Source organism: Mus musculus, chromosome 4 (assembly GCF_000001635.26).
Source record: "Mus musculus strain C57BL/6J chromosome 4, GRCm38.p6 C57BL/6J".
Classification (NCBI taxonomy): domain Eukaryota; kingdom Metazoa; phylum Chordata; class Mammalia; order Rodentia; family Muridae; genus Mus; species Mus musculus.
The window spans coordinates 32,843,822-32,860,809 of NC_000070.6; the positions used below are offsets into that span (position 1 = coordinate 32,843,822).

Below are 16,988 nucleotides of genomic sequence, written 5' to 3' on the forward strand. Positions count from 1 at the left end.
AGAGGTGCTGAGAAAGAGTAAGAACTCCTTATGCTGGCCTGGACACCAAGGCTCACATCTGGATAGACCCAGAACTTGGAAGGTAGACCAGAACTACTGGGAATTCCATGGGAATTAGACCATCTATATGGTCTGTTGCTTCTAGGGTCAACGTTTTTGTGTGTGATTGTTTTATTGTGGAAAATTATAGACAACATAAACATTTATTTTGTTACCTAGTTTTAAGTGTATGATTCAGAGGCAGCAAATGGATTTGTAGTGTTCCACCATCATGACTGCCATCCATGTGTAGGTTGGTTTTCAGCCTGTTTGCTTCTGTGTTCCCTTTCTCTCCCTACTGTGGTGGCTGGAATCTCCAGGGTCGTGCAGGATGGGAGTGGCCTCAGAAGGAAAGCGTTTTCCGTCTCATCTTGAAGCCCAACCTCAACGGAAGGGTTCATTTTGTTGTGCTTTTCTTTCTCAAGATGTCCTTTGCCCTACCAAGAAAACTCTTGACTTCTGAATTGCTGGGTTGGGAATAAAATGTTGTCAAATGCTTTTTCTTTTTTAATAAAGATTTCATTTATTTTTATTTTACATGTATGTATGTTTTGCCTGTATGCACACACACACATATATGTATATATGTATATCACATATGTGTATATATACATATGAATATGATACAAATCATGTGAATGTCTGAATATTTCTGTGTACTATATGTAACAGTGCTGAAGGAGGCCAGAAGAAGGCATTAGACCCTCTGGAACTGGAGTTACAGACAGCTGTGAGTCATCATGTGAGTGCTGGGAACTGAACCTGGATCCTCTGGAAGAATAAGTCCTCTTAAATGCTGGGCCATATTTCCAGCCTCTAAACGCATTTTTCTACATCTGCTGATATGATCATTAAGTCTTTTATCAGTATCCTTTGGGAACTGGCTCCAGGACCTCCAACGGTACTAAATGCAGATACTTATGTCCCATACAAAAAAAAGGCATACAAGCACCACACTCTTCTGGTATACTGCAGACTGCCGCTATCTAGACTATTTACAATACCAACGATAAACAATGCAGATGCTATGTAAATAGTTGCTATGCTGTTAATGGCACAAATAGAATGGCATGTTCAGTGCATGTTACAAGTACATTTTTTGTGGTTGTTACTACTGTATTTTGAGATAGTGTCTAACTATGTAACACTGGGTGGTCTGGCACTTACTATGTAAACCAGACTGGCCACCAACTTACAGAGATTTGCCTGCTTCTGCCTACTAAGTACTGGAATTAAATTCATGTGTCACTATAGCCAGCTTCAATTTCTTTTTTCATTTCCTCTATGTTCTCTTAAACTTTCTACAAATAAATGAAGATACTACAAGGCTTAAAGTCTCATCTAGAGATGAGGATAATTTATAGTTTCAAACAGTGTTTCCACCTTCAATAGGCTGAATCCACAGATGTGGATCCGGAGAATAAGGAGGGACAACTATACAGTTTAGTCTGTCATGAACCAAGTGTCTGGGGCTCCCCCAGAATCCAGATGCTGACGCTCTTTAGCCCTGAGTGCAATAGTGTATGCAGACGGGACCCTTGCGGGGTAAGTGATATCAGATGAGGTCTTCAGGTAGGTCAATGGTATCAGCAGCCTTTGAAGAACGGAGACTTCCCACTCTGCTCTGAGCTTGTGAGGACAGAGAGAAGGTGGCCATCTACAAGCCAGAAAGAGCCCTCACTAGGAACCAAATCCACAGTTACCTCCATCTTCACATCACCCTCAATGGTGAGAAACTACTCTTTTGTTTCACAGTACAAACATGGCCTGACTAGAACCCCTGGGAATTTGTAGTCTATCCTTCTACTGACAGACCTGCAAGCTTGAAGTAAACTCTTGATCACTGTATAGGATTCTCTTTCCATATCGCTGTATTCGATAGAGACAGGGGTTATACACAAACCAGGCTTAACCACCACCCATTCAACCACATATCCTAAATCGCTGACTTAGAACAGCCTAAAACATACAACAGCTAACTGGCCAGAAGCAATGCGCTTGCTGAGGAAGGAATTTCAGCCTCTAAACATGCTCCTCAATCTATTTTCTGAAGTTGCCACAGATTTAAAGAAGGAAGACAGAACAAAGAAGGTCTCTGAGTACTCCTCAGCACCCACCCACTACCACCCCCACCCCCACCACCGCACCCACCACACCCACCCACCCCATCAGTTCTGGACAGAGGACCCCAGGGCAGCTCAGAGCTGGGGAGGCAGTGTTCCTCTTGGCATCTTTATTGTCTAACACCTGCCAAGCACGAGTTGGCAGGTTGCTGCTTTGGGAATCTTACAGTGTGCTCAGGATTGGCTTGCATTTGTTCAGAAAGGTACAAGCACTAGGGAGGACTTTAAAATTGTGACACTCAAACTGGGACATAACATGTAGAGCAGTTAGGATCCATCAGGCACATTGATGAGACGGCTCAGTTTAAAGGGGCTCGCCATGCAACTTAGCAACCTGAGTTGGCTCCTGGAAAGGTTGGAGAAGAGGACAGGATTGGTAGGGGCTGGAGAGATGGCTCAGTGGTTAAGAGCACTGACTGCTCTTCCAGAGGTCCTGAGTTCAATTCCCAGCAACCACATGGTGGCTCACAACCATCTGTAATGGGACCCAATGCCCTCTTCTGGTGTGTCTGAAGAAAGCGAAAGTGTACTCACATACACTAAAATAATAAATCTTAAAAAAAAAAAAAAAGGATAGAATCGGTAAAGTTATCTTCTGACCTTCACATACATGCTGTGACACCCATCACTGCCCACCCCCCATATCATGAATTTGCCCACAAGAAATAAATAAAGCATTTAAAGACCTGTTGCTTGGGAGTTTAGGACTTAGGACCTACATGGTTTGGGGGAATTGCATGGTACTTCTCGGGGCTACTGAACACTTAGATGTGTAGATGGAGGCTTTCTATGCAGTCTTCTGAGGCAGTGAATACAAGTGGCACTGACTTAACATAGTGGAGAGGCGATGCATGGCCTCCTATGGAACACCCAGGCAGTAGCTCATCTCTCGGCCAGGCCTGTCCAGAGCTGGAAAGCAAACAAGGCCATCTCCAGCCCCATAGAGTACCACTTAACTAAGCCCTACTACTACTGAGGGCACCCAGCCCAGAAAAGCCAAGGAGGGTCTATTCCTAGGTCCTGAGGCTTGTTCTCCTCAGTCATAGTACAGCTCCTCAAAGGCCCAGGCAGAGGGCTAAGCCAACCCCTTCATGTAAATTCTTACAGCAAACCCCCAATCTGAGCGGTCCTCATCCAGTCTGAGAGGTCATCATCTCTCTCCTCCCTCTAGACAGCATCTCCTGAAGGTGTCTACATACCTTTGCTAGAAGCACGAGTCCCCTTGATGTCTGCATTATCAGGAGCCTCAGAGAGTAAGGTAGTGGTTATCATTCCATTATTGACCAGACACTCTTCTGGGTTTTTTCCCATAGGCAAGCCACATAAGAATTCACAGCACATACTGCACTACCATGACTGAAGCATCTATAAGGTATTTCGTGCTATTTGTCAAGCTCCACGGACTGTGTAATCCATGCACATAGAAGAGAAGTTCCCAGAGCACAGTGTATTCTCCTCTTGAATGCTTGGTAATCTCTCAAGCCCAGGCCACATCCCAGAGTCTCTTGAATCATACCTGGCCCAGCCTTTTTTTAAAGGCTGTCCAAATGTTCCTACCTGCAGCCAATCCTGAGAACCACTGACCCAAAGGAAATTCTGAGGACAATGAACTCCAGTGCGGACACGGTCATCATACTGATTGTAACTATGTCTTGTTTTGTTTTGTTTTTGTTTGTTTGTTTTCGAGACAGGGTTTCTCTGTATAGCCCTGGCTGTCCTGGAACTCACTTTGTAGACCAGGCTGGCCTCGAACTCAGAAATCCACCTGCCTCTGCCTCCTGAGTGCTGGGATTAAAGGCGTGCACCACCACGCCCGGCTGATTGTAACTATGTCAACTGAGCCTTTTCCTCTTATGTAAGCACTGTGCCTGGATGACCTCATTTCCCTGAAGGACTCCCGGCTACTTCACACACAGGACGTGAAGGCTTGAGAAGGTTAGCAAGCTTGCCAGGCTCACAGAGAAGGTGGTCCTGATTCCTTTTCTGCAAGCTTAATAGAAATTGGGAAAGACTTTCAGACGGGTAACAAATTTACAGAGACAGGACATAGAATGGTGGTCAGTAGGGGCTCCCGGAAGGGACAGAGGAAGGAGTTAGTCTCCAGTACAGACAGAGTTTTAGTGTGGAGAGATGGGAACGTTCTGGAGATAGACTGTGGGGATAGACAACGGTGAGTGAGTGGGCTATACAGCCCTGGACTATGTTGGGATATAAGGTGAGAACTGCAGTCAATGAGCCAGAGGTGACACAGACATTCAATCACAAGCCAGGGTGTGACTGGTGGTGATCCACTGTGAAGACCCTGTGGATACTGTCCAGTATTACACCACTGAGCACATTTTCACTTTACTGATAACCTATATGTTTGAAAAGTTTCCACTTACTGTTTGGTCTAGTTGTAACTTCTCAATGGTTTCACCATTAATACACTAAAATAAATTCTTAACACTGTATTATAATTGTTGCTCAGAACTACCACCATAAATCCATTTCCTCCAGTGATTTCTGACAATAATCCATAGAAGCCCAAGTTTTTCCATTTGAGATTTTCTTCTCATTGGCAATGCCTGTTGCAAAGCAGATATCTGAAGGCAGGCATAAATGAGCAGACAAGCACTTGCTGGCTGTGCACAAGACCATGGGGCTAATGCCCAGTGCCCCCGCGCATCTGACATCTTATTTAGCTTGGCATGCAAGCCTATAGCCTCAGTGCCCTGTAGTTTTCCCAGGGGAGTATACTGCTCCACAGAGCACAGGGGACCACGAATGGCAATAGCCACTATAGACCCCAGCCCACGCCCCATGTGGGCTCAGGAAGCAGTTCTGCTTTCCAGTTGTAAATAGAAGGCAAAGAGGGAAAAAGAGACGTGGGACCAGCATCCATTTTTCTCTCAGCCTACACCCCTGGCTCTTCTAGTTCCCAGAGGAAATGCTATGGACTCAGGCTGAACTGAAGAGAAACAGAGGTCAGAGGTCAGACTGTCTATAGTAGCTCCACAAGAGAATGCTAGGAAGGTAAGATGAGTTCAAATGTAGGGAAAGGAGGAACCTTCAAAGAGAGTGCCCAGCGTTCTCGCACACAGTGCTGGGGATGTCCATTGGCACAGCACATTGAACAACTGGCTCTGGCTGTCAAAATCACAAGGACACACAGTGTCCTTCTGGCCCAGCAGTCCCACTTGGAGAAATTTACCCTGCATAGAAGCATATTATGCAACATGACCTCAAAGTTAGTTAGTGCAGCATCATTAGCAAAAGCAGAAGATTGGCATAATTATTGCATCCACCAACACGGGATTAGACACCCCAATTATGGCTTCACCATGGATTATTGAATAAGCCACCAGGCATGGTGGTGTACACCTTTAATCCCAGCACTCTAGAGACAGAGACAGGCAGCTCTCTCTGACTTCCAGACCAGCCAAGACTACATACTGAGAACTTGTTTGTCTTGAAAAAGACAAGGGCTGGTGAGATGGCTCAGTGGGTAAGAGCACCCGACTGCTCTTCCGAAGGCCCGAAGTTCAAATCCCAGCAACCACATGGTGGCTCACAACCATCCGTAATGAGATCTGACTCCCTCTTCTGGAGTATCTGAGGATAGCTACAGTGTACTTACATGTAATAAATAAATAAATCTTTAAAAAAAAAAAAGAAAAAGACAAAACAATTTTAAAAAGGGGGTGGGGATGGGGAACTAGGGGTGGAAGAGATGTCTCAGCAGTTAAGAACACTGGCTGCTCTTCAAAGGACCTGGGTTCAATTCCCAGTACGCACATGGCAGCTCACAACTGTGTGTAACTCCAGTTCCAGAAAATCTGGCACCTTTGCACAGACATACATGCAGACAAAACATCAACGCACATAAAAATAAACAAATAAATCTCTTTTTATAAAGGGAGGAATGGGGGGAAGAGGAAATATATAATACCCTACAATTTGTGTAAAATGGAAAATGTATACAGTTTGCATGTCTGTGTGTGGAACGTCTGAGGAGGGGAATTATAAGAAACGAGAGAGAAACATTGGGAGAGAAGCTAACGAGAGACAGGGCAGGACAAAGACTAGCCAACAAGTGTGTAGATCATTACCTCTTAAAGATGGAAATAATTCGGATATTTGGTGTGGGGGAGGGGTGGTACCAGGGATTAAATTTAGGGTCACATGCATGTAAATATTCTCCAAATGAGCCCTCCCCAGACCTGTTTTTATTCTGTATTCATGAAAAGATTATTAGTTAATTTACTTATTTTATACATTTGAGTACTTTATCTGTATATAGATCTGGATGCCAGAAGAGAGCATTGGATCCCATTACAGATGGTTGTGAGCCACCATGTGATTGTTGGGAATTGAACTCAGGACCTTTAGAAGAGCAGCCAGTGGTCTTAACCACAGAGCTAACTCTCCAACCTGCTCTTACCCTGTAATTTGAAATAAGATCTTACTAAGGTGCCTAGGCTAGCTTTGAACTTAGTCTGTAGTCCAGGCTAGCCCTGAACTTGCCACTTTGTTACTTCAACATTGTGAATAGCTGGGATTACACGCATACAATACCAGGTACAGCTTTACAATGCTTTTTTAGGATGCTTGTTTACCAAGCCTGATAAGTTCAATCAGTGGAAGCAACAGAGAGAGCCCACTGTTCTCTGAAAGCTGCCCTTTGATCTCTACTCATACACATGTAGCCTGTGTACACCTACACACACACACACACATACACACACACACACACACACACACACACATAACTTATACAATAAATAAATATAAAAGATTTTCCTTAAATACATTCTTAAAGTTCTAAAAGTGTGCTATACATAGGTGAATTTTTACTTACAGTTTTGAAGATTCCAGACTATGGTTAGAGGAGGTCATTGGACCACAGAGCCTGACAGAGTGAAACCACTTATCTGTGGCCAGTGAACAAAAGACAGGAAGGTGAAGAGTTAGGGCACACTGTCCCCTTGGGGCATGTCACCAGTGAACCAATGACTTGAGACTTCCTAGCAGACCCCACTGTGAGGGCTAAAGGTATGTTTTAAGTTTTAATTACGGTGCTTAAAAGATCTATAAAACAAAATGTCTCTAACCTATAAGCCCCACCTGGCCAAGGGCAGATGACCTTCTGGGATGCTGGGAGCTGTTGTTCAGGAAAGATAACAAGCCACATGTTTTCACTTCTGTAAACAAGGCTGGTTGCCCCAGCTGCACAGGATGGACCCGAGCACATACACACACCCAGATGGCAGGAAGGATGGAGCCTGCTGAGCTCTGCCTTTTTTCAGTACCAGACTAATGTAATTAATTCATGGCCATTCTCTAGGAATTATGGGCCTGGCCAGTGTGCATTGCATTAGCCAGTATTTAATAAAGTTTGCTTCAAATTTGGCTCAAAATTTGTGGTACTGGTTTTCTGCTCACCTGGTGGGATTAGCATCACCTCTTCACAGCCAGAGACCAGATCTTTCTAGCATGGATTTCTGGGGGACTTAACCAAACTGTAACAAAGCCCTTCATCCTCAGAGATGTCCCTGCTTTAGGAGAAAGATAGCACGCCTCTCATCTACAGTCACTGGTCTCTTGCAAAGCATGACCAGACTTACCCAGATAATGCCTCTCCGAGCGCTGACCCTAAGCATCCTCAGCCACTTTTGCTCTCTTGCCCTTTCCCGGCTAGTTACCTCTACTCTGACCCCTCTCTGTCCAGCTAAGGCCCTGGGTGCTTATGATCATGACTTTACTTGGCATGTGCAGATGTGAAAGAGCTGAGATGATGTTACCTGGAATAGACTGGGCCCTTAACACTTAAGTGAAGATACTTTCACCCTGGTATCATAAATCAGAGAGAAACCCATATGAAGGAGGGGGATGGGTGTCACCCCTGCAAGCCAAGGACCACCAACTACTGGAGAGATGGCTCAGAGGTTAAGAGCACTGACTGCTCTTCCAGAGGTCCTGAGTTCAATTCCCAGCAATCACATGGTGACTCACAACCATCTGTAATGGGATCCGATGCCCTCTTCTGGTGTGTCTGCAGACAGTTACAATGTACTCAATACATGAAAGAAAGAAAGAAAGGAAGGAAGGAAGGAAGGAAGGAAGGAAGGAAGGAAGAAAGAAAGAGGGAGGGAGGGAGGGAGGGAGAGAGAGAGAGAGAGAGAGAGAGAGAGAAAGAAGCAAGCAGGAATAGTCCACCCCCAGGATCAGACTGCACAGCCTGCAATAGCTTGCTCTCACTCTCTAGCTGCCAAAAGTCTCAAACGGGCATTTCCCTAGTCCAGGTGCCCTGTCCCTGGGAGCTTGTTATAGCTGCTATGGGAAGCCTGTAGAGTCTGTGTCTTTACCTTATTCCCCAAATCTCTCTGCAGGCTGGTTAAGTTAGTGTGTCCCTCTAGTGGGATCGTTATAATTTTAATAGATTCCCATTGTGCTCCAGGGATTTTCTAGGAATTTGCTCAGTCGAGATCGCCTATGTCTGGAAGACACATCCAAGTGCGCACACCGCAGCATACCATGAAGAACAGCAAATAATCGGCCTCCACAGGAGGCAGCTGCTCAAATGGTTCCGGTCTAACCACATAATGGCAGATTCAGGGCCATTTCGCCAAGGAAGTAGATCCACACAGTAAAGCTCTTAAATAGCCTATAAAGAGTCACTTTGCTGAGTATGGGCCCATTTACATTTCTAAGTGATTTAGACCTGCTTTTACTTGCATACATATTTTTGGAGACACACACAAATATTTCCTGGTTTTGGGAGCAGGACTCACGGGAAGATAATACAGGGAGGAGAAAAGAGAGACAGGGGAAGGAAGGAGGCAAGCTGGCAGCTTATGGTATGCCAGGCATTGTCCTCAATGCTTTCTGTGGACTCTTCTTCCTCTAGCCCCTCCCACCACCACCACCATGCTTGCTCCATGCACTGTTGTTACAGACAGCAGGCTACAGATAGATACAGTGTATGCCCAGGCTGAACACCAAGGAACGGCAGGAGTAAGCCCCTGGCAGGGTCACATGGGTATAACTAGGGGCAAGGACCGAAGCCCAGGCTGCCACCTCGGAGCTGGCATCTAGTCTGATTTTGTATCACCTGCAGATGTCCTTTTGTATCGAGGACACACAAGCCTGCAGCTGCAGAGCTTCTTTAAGAAGCTGTCAGATGGCCCTCATGAACACCGTCCCTCCCCCTCAGGAGCACCTGGGACAACGCCCTGTGCACAGCCTCCTGGGTTCTAAATCTTCTTTTGGTTTGGTTGAGACTCACAGCAAAGCTCAAAATGACCTTGAAGCTGATCTTTCTTTCTTTTTTTTGAGTTGAAAATGGATTTTTTTCCTTATACAATATACTCTGATCAGTTTCTCCTCCCTCACCACCTCCCACTTCCTCCCCACAAGCCCACCCTCGGGTTTTTTCTTTCTTTACAAAACAAACAAACAAAACCAGAATAGGACAAAGAAAAAAACAAAAGCACAAGAACACCCATGCAGAGACACCCATACACACACAGATTAAAAAATAATAAAATCAGAAACCATAATATATAAGCAAGAGCCCAGAAAGGTTTAAAAAAATACACACGCTTCATGAGACAAAACAAACAAACAAAACCTCCAAAAATATCATTGACTTTTTTGTTTTTTTTTTTATTTTTTTCTTTTTTTTTAGTTGGCCATACACTGCTGCGCACAGTGTGGTTTGTGTTCCTGTCAGACTACACTGGAGAAAACTAACTTTTCTTTTGTGTGGTTGTCAACTGGAGCTAGCTTCTGGGTTAGAGATGGCGCCAAGCCTCCACTTGGCACTGAGACCCCATCTGGCTTAGCCATGCAGGCCCTGTGCATGCAGCCACAGCCTCTGTGAGCTGGCCTGTGCATCAGACCTGCTGTGTTCAGGCCTGAGTCCTTGGTGTCCTCCGTCCCCTCTGGCTCTCACACTCTTTCTGCCTCTTCTTCTACAGAGTTCCTTGAGCCCTGAGGGGAGGGATTTAATGGAGACATCCCATTTAAGACTGACCGGTCCAAGGTCTCTCACTCTCTGTACATTGTGTAACCGCTGATCTGCTTGCTATCTTCAGAGTGCTGGAGTTACCCCACCCCCAAGCTGGTTTCTGTTTCTTAGTCATCTAATCCCTATTCTATTATCTAGGGCCAGTGATTTTCATTAAGTCATAAATGTTCACTTGTGAATGAAGTTTTATTTTCTTCTCAATTGAGGATTCACTAAATAACTTTATCTGGATACTTTTAAAGGAAGAGAAAACCACAGCATCCCAGAAAGAGCGTCTTAACTTCACAGAAAGCTATAGCCTACCCTACAGTTCCTCGTTGCTTTTAACACTAAGCCTACGGTCCATGCCTAGCATCAGGAGCAATTTGCAGAGGGTTTATCCAGGCAAAAGAATACCTGTGGATGCTAAGCTAATAAAATGAAGCCTCAGGTGGAGATTCCTCTTGCGTGAGGTAACTCTGGGGAGATCTCGAACATGTATAATGCCAAGACTTTCTCAAAAGAAAACAAGCACCTTTGTGTTTTCTAAGAGGCATCTCCTATAGCATCAGTACCAGCAACTGGAAAGACATCAAGAAGAAATTCAGGAGGGAGCATGAGTGGCCAGCCCACTGAGGGTGGCAAGTGGAGAGCCAACAGGAGCCAAGAAGGAAACAGAATGGCTACAGGATGGCACACAGGGCTGCCACGTACTACAAGAGAGACCTGAAGAACAGTAACAGGCTCCAGCTGGGGACACAGGGACCAATGTGGCCGTGAAGGCAGCCTGGAGTTCAAGGCCAATCATAGCCACACTGGGAGTTGGTTTCAGGCCAGTCAGGGCTACACTGTGAGACCTTGTCTCAAAGGAGAGAGAGAGAGTTCCATGTGCTCAGGCAGGGACTAAGGAGTCTGTGCTTAATGAGAACATAGCTTCCATTTGGAGAAATGAACAAAGGTCTGGAAGTGGCTGGTGGCAACCACTGGGCCCCAGGGACACTGAAACTCACACCTACAAATGGTTAAGATGTGAATCTGTTCTTTTGCCAGGGTGAGTATTGACAACTTAAATTATTTGACCTACCTTTAAACATGAAGCTGGTCAATTGACTAATATCACACATATATTCTAAGAATGTGGAACCGAGCAGGTAGGGAGGGAAAGGCTAGGAGATATGAAAGTCATTTCTTAAGACACCATGGGAAGGGAAAGTCCCTCGGCCCTAGGCCTGGTTCTCCTGTCCTGCTATCAGAGTCAGCACACTTCAGACACTGATCCGCCCCAAGGCATGTTCTCCAAAAGAAGTCTCAGACAGAGGCGGCAAAGACAGTAAATAAGCTGCTTACCTGGGGCCAAAATGGTGTATTTTAGCATTGAGTTTTTGGCATTCTTCTCATTCTAAATCTAAACACCACCCTTCATAAAGCTTACAGTTTTGCTTACAAAAGGAAAAAAATCTTTAACCTTTAAATCTGTCGTAAATGATACTGAGCCGTGTAGAAAGACTCAGGATGGAGACACTGAAGACGGTCTCCTTTGAGAAGCCCACACCCACAGATCTCTTATTCTTTCCCTGTGCATCTTTCTGCTCAGCCATGTGCTTAAGATATAGATTATTCTTTCAATAAAGTCTGCTGCTAACTGGCTCCTCCTGAGAGTCTGTCCTGTATGTTGAAGCCAGAGCCCTGTGTTTGTCTGAGTTACAGAAAGGGAGAGGGATGCTCAGCTGACGTGGAACCGGGATGCCTCTAGCAGGCTCTGGAGACATGACTTGGTGGTTAAGAACACTGGCTGCAATTCTGTTCAATTCCCAGCACCTCGTGGGAGTCTTCCACCATCTGTAACTCGAGTGCCAGGGGATCTGACACCCACTTGTAGCCTCTTAAGACACTACATGCAGGGAAGCATACAGACACACAGACGCACGTGCAGGCAAAATACCCATGCACATAAAATACAGCTTTTAAATTCCTTGTGTGTGTGTCCCGTCCCGTGTCGTCCCTTCCCCCCCCCCCCCCCCCCCCGCTTTTTTTCTTTTGCTTTTAGAGACAGGGTTTCTCTGCATAGCCCTGCTGTCCTGGAACTTACTCTGTTGACCAGGACTGTCTCTGCTTCCAAAGTGCTAGGATTAAAAGTATGTATAACCACCATCAGTGTGCGTAAGTTCTACTTTTGTAAAGATATGTAAAATGATCCCTGGTTTATGGTGATTTGACTTACGATTCTTTAACATTGATTAAAAAAACAGTAATGACACATTCACCAGAAATCATTTTGAATTTTGAATTTTTTCCTTCCCCAAGGCTAGAAACACGTAGTATGGGACCCTCTTGAGATGCTGGGCATGGAACAGCAAGTCACAACTCTCAGTTTCCGACATGATCAGAAAGAAAGCAGAGGCTATCCCGAGGGTACAGTCCTACTAAGCTGAGATTAGTCCTACTAAGCTAAGGGTAGGTGTAGAAAATGCATTTCACCCTACAACATTTTCAAACTCTGATGGTTTTATGGGACATGGCTCCACTGGAAGTCAAAGATTATTTGCACTGATGAGTAAACGATGTGACCAGGCATGGTGGCGCATTCCTGTAATCCCCCTGCTTGGAAAGCTGGGGGCAGACGGCTGCCCATGTGTTCGAGGCCAGCCTAGGCTATGGTACCGAGACAGTGTCATCACAAACAAACAACAGGGTAGAGTAAGCACAGGTGAAGTAGGAAATGGGACCCTCAAACACTCTGGTGGGAATGGGAAATTGTAAACCTGCTTTGAAACCAGGCATGGCATTTTGTTACAGTGTGAAACATTTATCATATGACTCAGCAAATCTCCCTGATATTCACTGTAGTGGATATTCCTGATTGTCAACTTGACTATATTTGGAATGAACTACAATCCAGAATTGGAAGGCTCACCAGTCACCCTTATCTGGAGGCTGGGAGATAGAAGTTTCTGATCTGGATCTTGGTATGGAGATCTTGAGGCATAGTGGCTATGGATTCCAAAAGATTAAATCTTTCAAGGTCACCTGGGATTAAAGGTGCGGTGGAACATACCTTTAATCTGGGCTACACCTTCTGCTGGAGACAATATAAGGACATTGGAAGAAGGGAGTCTTGTTCTTGCTCCTTCGCCTGCTTGCTGTGTGAGACTGAGTAACTGCTAGATCCTTGGACTTCCATTCACAGCTACTACTGAACCATTGTTGGGAATTGGGCTGCAGACTGTAAGTCATCAATAAATTCCTTTATTTTATAGAGACTATCCATAAGTTCTATGACTCTAGAGAACCCTGACTAATACATTCACCCACCATAGATGCAAACTCTGCCCACACAAATGTGTATGTCAATGCTCACGGCTGTGGTGGAGTTTTAATAACAGCCCTAAACTAGAAGCATCCGGAAACGTCCATCAACTGGCTGAAGGACAGTAGTGATCCCCCTTTATCCACCATCTCACTCCCTATAGTAACCCATTGTCAGGGCCAATCACAATCTGAAATGGAAAATGGAAAATTCAAGAGAGAAAGGAATCTGGAGTCTGAAATTGCATGCAGTTCTGAGCAATGCTGCCCCCAGCCATCCAGCCAGGGACATTAATCACCCCTTTGTCCAGTGTGTCTGTCTGTGTTCTCCACCCTTCCTACCTGCAGATACTATGTGATTCTATGTGTGCTTACTATGTATCACTATCCAGTCACAAAAAGGAATGAAGTACTCACTCACTGCAGCATGAATAACTCTTGAGAACTCTATACTACAGGAAGGTAATCAGGACAGAAGACCATAATGTTGTGTGTCTAGTTAGGGTTCCTATTGTTGTGACAAAACACCAGGACTAAAAAGCCAGTTAGGAAAAGAGAATTTACACTTTCATATTTCATATTTCTGTTCATTATCAGAGGAAGTCAGGACAAGAACTCAAACAGGGCAGGAACCTGGAGGCAGGAGCTGATGCAGAGGCCCTGGACGGGTACTTTTTAGTGGCTTGCTTGCATGACTTGCTCAGCCTGCTTCCTTAAAGAACTCCGGACCAGCTGGGCAGTGGTGGCACACGCCTTGGGAGCACTTGGGAGGCAGAAGCAGGCAGATTTCTGAGTTCAAGGCCAGTCTGGTACAGAGCGAGTTCTAGGACAGCCAGGGCTACACAGAGAACCCCTGTCTCAGAAAAAAAAAAAAGAAAAAGAAAGGAAGAAAGAAAAAAAAAAGAGAAAATGTCCTACATTTTCTTACCCATAGCCCATCTTTTTTTTAAAGATTTATTTATTTATTTATTTATTACATGTAAGTACACTGTAGCTGTCTTCAGACACTTCAGAAGAGGGAGTCAGATCTCATTACGGGTGGTTGTGAGCCACCATGTGGTTGCTGGGATTTGAACTTCAGACTTTCGAAAAAGCAGTTGGGTGCTCTTACCCACTGAGCCATCTCACCAGCCCCCCATAGCCTGTCTTATGGAAGCATTTTCTCAATAAAGCCTCCCTCCTCTGATGACTCTAGCTTGTGTCAAGTTGGCATAAAATTAACCAGGTCACCCCATAATTCCATTTCTTTGTAATATCTAAAAAAGGAAAACTCATAAACAAACAGGAGGTCGATGATCACTGAGAGCTGGGGTGAGGTTGACTGGATAGATAACCTTTTCCAGGACGAGACTACATTGGTTTGCTCAGGCAGCCACATCAGAAATGCATCTTCCCCAAGGAAGTCCAAGATGAGGGCACAAACATGGATGGGTCCTGGTGAATTCTTCCTCTAGCTTACTGAGGACAACTTCTCACTGTGTGCTCAAGGGGCAGGAGCTCAGATGCAGGAGTGACTGAGACAGCTGAAGGGGGTGGGGTGGGTGGGGGGCAGCTCAATCCTAGCAGCGGCATGATAGTGTGAGCATTCTGCAAATTTCTGATTAGATTAATCTTGGGGCATGTAAAATATACCACAAAAAATCTGTGGATAAAAAACAAAAAGCAGCCGGGTGTGGTGGTGCACACCTTTAATCCCAGCACTCGGGAGGCAGAGGCAGGCAGATCTCTAAGTTCGAGGCCAGCCTGGTCTACAGAGTGAGTTCCAGGACAGCCAGGGCTATACAGAGAAACACTGTCTCGAAAAACCAAAAACCAAAACCGAAACAAAAAACAAAAAAACCAAAGCAATGAATGAGGTCTATTTAAGACATAAAATGAAAGAGCAGCCTATGTGGCTTTGACTAAGTTACTGTTATTATAACAGCCCTGAAAAGTTGATATTATTCTTGTATCACAGGTAGGGAAACTGAGGCTTAGAAAAGTTAAGCTAGTCACAAGAGTTTGCAAACACAGCAGAGTCGAATCCGAACCTGGTTTACCTGCTAACCTTTGCTGGGTAGCACCTCCTGGGCTGGCCACAGGAGGTGCCAGTTCAGGATCCTCATGCTAGCCTCAGACTACACTTGTAGACCTCTGGGGTGCCATGGACAACTGACAAGATTTTCTCTCTCAAGACCAGTATGCAGTGCAGAGGGACTGAGACTGACGGCTGACCAACATCTGGCCCAGAACGTCAGATACTAAGAGATGATGCCATGTGAAAAAAAAGAAACCATATCTCCATCTGTGAGGCTCTCTGGAGCGGAAGGCGGGAGAGCGTTGGACCAGGGCACCAAGGATGTAAGGTACATTTCCACCTGGACAGAAATGTCTTTAGGATGAGGAGAGAATATTCTCCGGGGGCTTCACGGTACTCAAGGCAGTACTGGAAGCTGGATACATTTGGATCAGCATTACTTCAACATTGAAGGGCCTGACTTACCTTATTTTTGCTTATTTTTGAGATTATCTATGTAGTCCAGGCTGTCTTCAAACTTAATGCTGGCACTAATACACCTGGCCAGGACCTACCTTTCTTGGGGTTTAAAACTGCCTTCAATCAACCGTTCCCTGACCTGCCATTGTACTGCCAGTTGATAAGGGATGAGCAATGTCTTACAAAGCCCCACAGTAGTAATGACAGGCATCTGGTCCAAGCTGCTAGATCGGATAGTGAGACCACAGTGGGGGCTTTCTGACCAAAGGCTGGTCCACCTTGCTAGGAGGCCTGTCTAATATGATTCCCACCCTCCACCCCCTGCTCACTGTTCAGTTAGTCTCTGTGAAGGAACTTCTTCTCCAAAGAGACAAATTGTCCACTGGCTATAGAAGTGGGTGGGAGAAAAGTCAAAAGTGATTTTCAGTGCTTTGTGTCCCCTCCCAAGCCTTCATCCCTTTACCAAAAGCCAGTTCTTTTAAAACTATGAACCAAACAACAGTTCTGCAGGCAACAAGAGGTAAGCTATTCCCAGAGAACAGCTATGGCGTTTTTTTCCGTGTTACCTTGGTAACGGCTACCTTGGCACCCTTGTTGATGAGCTGAACCACATTCTCTGTTTGGCCTTTGTACGCAGCTATGAGCAGGCGTTCTGAAAGCGCAGCGACCGCATCCTGCTGGCTCATGAATTAGGAGAGAAAGGGGCTCCCAGGAAAGCAAGCGGTGGGTCAGTTTCCTCAGCTCCACATGCAGCCTCGGGTGGGGCTGGAGTCCACAGCGAAAGGTGCTCGGAATCCTGAGGGATGCCTTTCTCACTACTCCATCTTCAGGTCCTAGGGGGTCACAAAACAAAGCGGCCATCAGCGCCACTCAGTACAAGAGGACAGACAGACAGTCCACACCACTGCTGACCTCATGGTGTCCCTCTGCTGCACAGCACAGGGGACAGGAAGCCAAAAGCACACTTCCACAGCATTTCAAAGTGAAGCAGCAGGGTGTGCCAACTCTCCACTTCCTCCCTCCTCAGGACCATTCTCCACGAGCCGGGCAGACC

At 45.5% G+C, this 16,988-nt stretch overlaps 1 protein-coding gene across 10 annotated transcripts in view; it reads right to left on the minus strand.

Moving 5' to 3' along the window:
• Ankrd6 (ankyrin repeat domain 6) overlaps window positions 1–16,988 on the minus strand; it is a 146,859-nt gene that overhangs the window by 39,795 nt on the left and 90,076 nt on the right. For all 10 annotated transcript variants that reach the window (XM_011249919.3, XM_011249921.3, XM_011249920.3 and 7 more), the window contains one exon: window positions 16,501–16,767. In XM_011249919.3, the coding sequence (XP_011248221.1) occupies window positions 16,501–16,620 (120 nt within the window). In that variant the 5' untranslated portion in view covers window positions 16,621–16,767. The remainder of the gene's footprint in view (window positions 1–16,500; window positions 16,768–16,988) is intronic.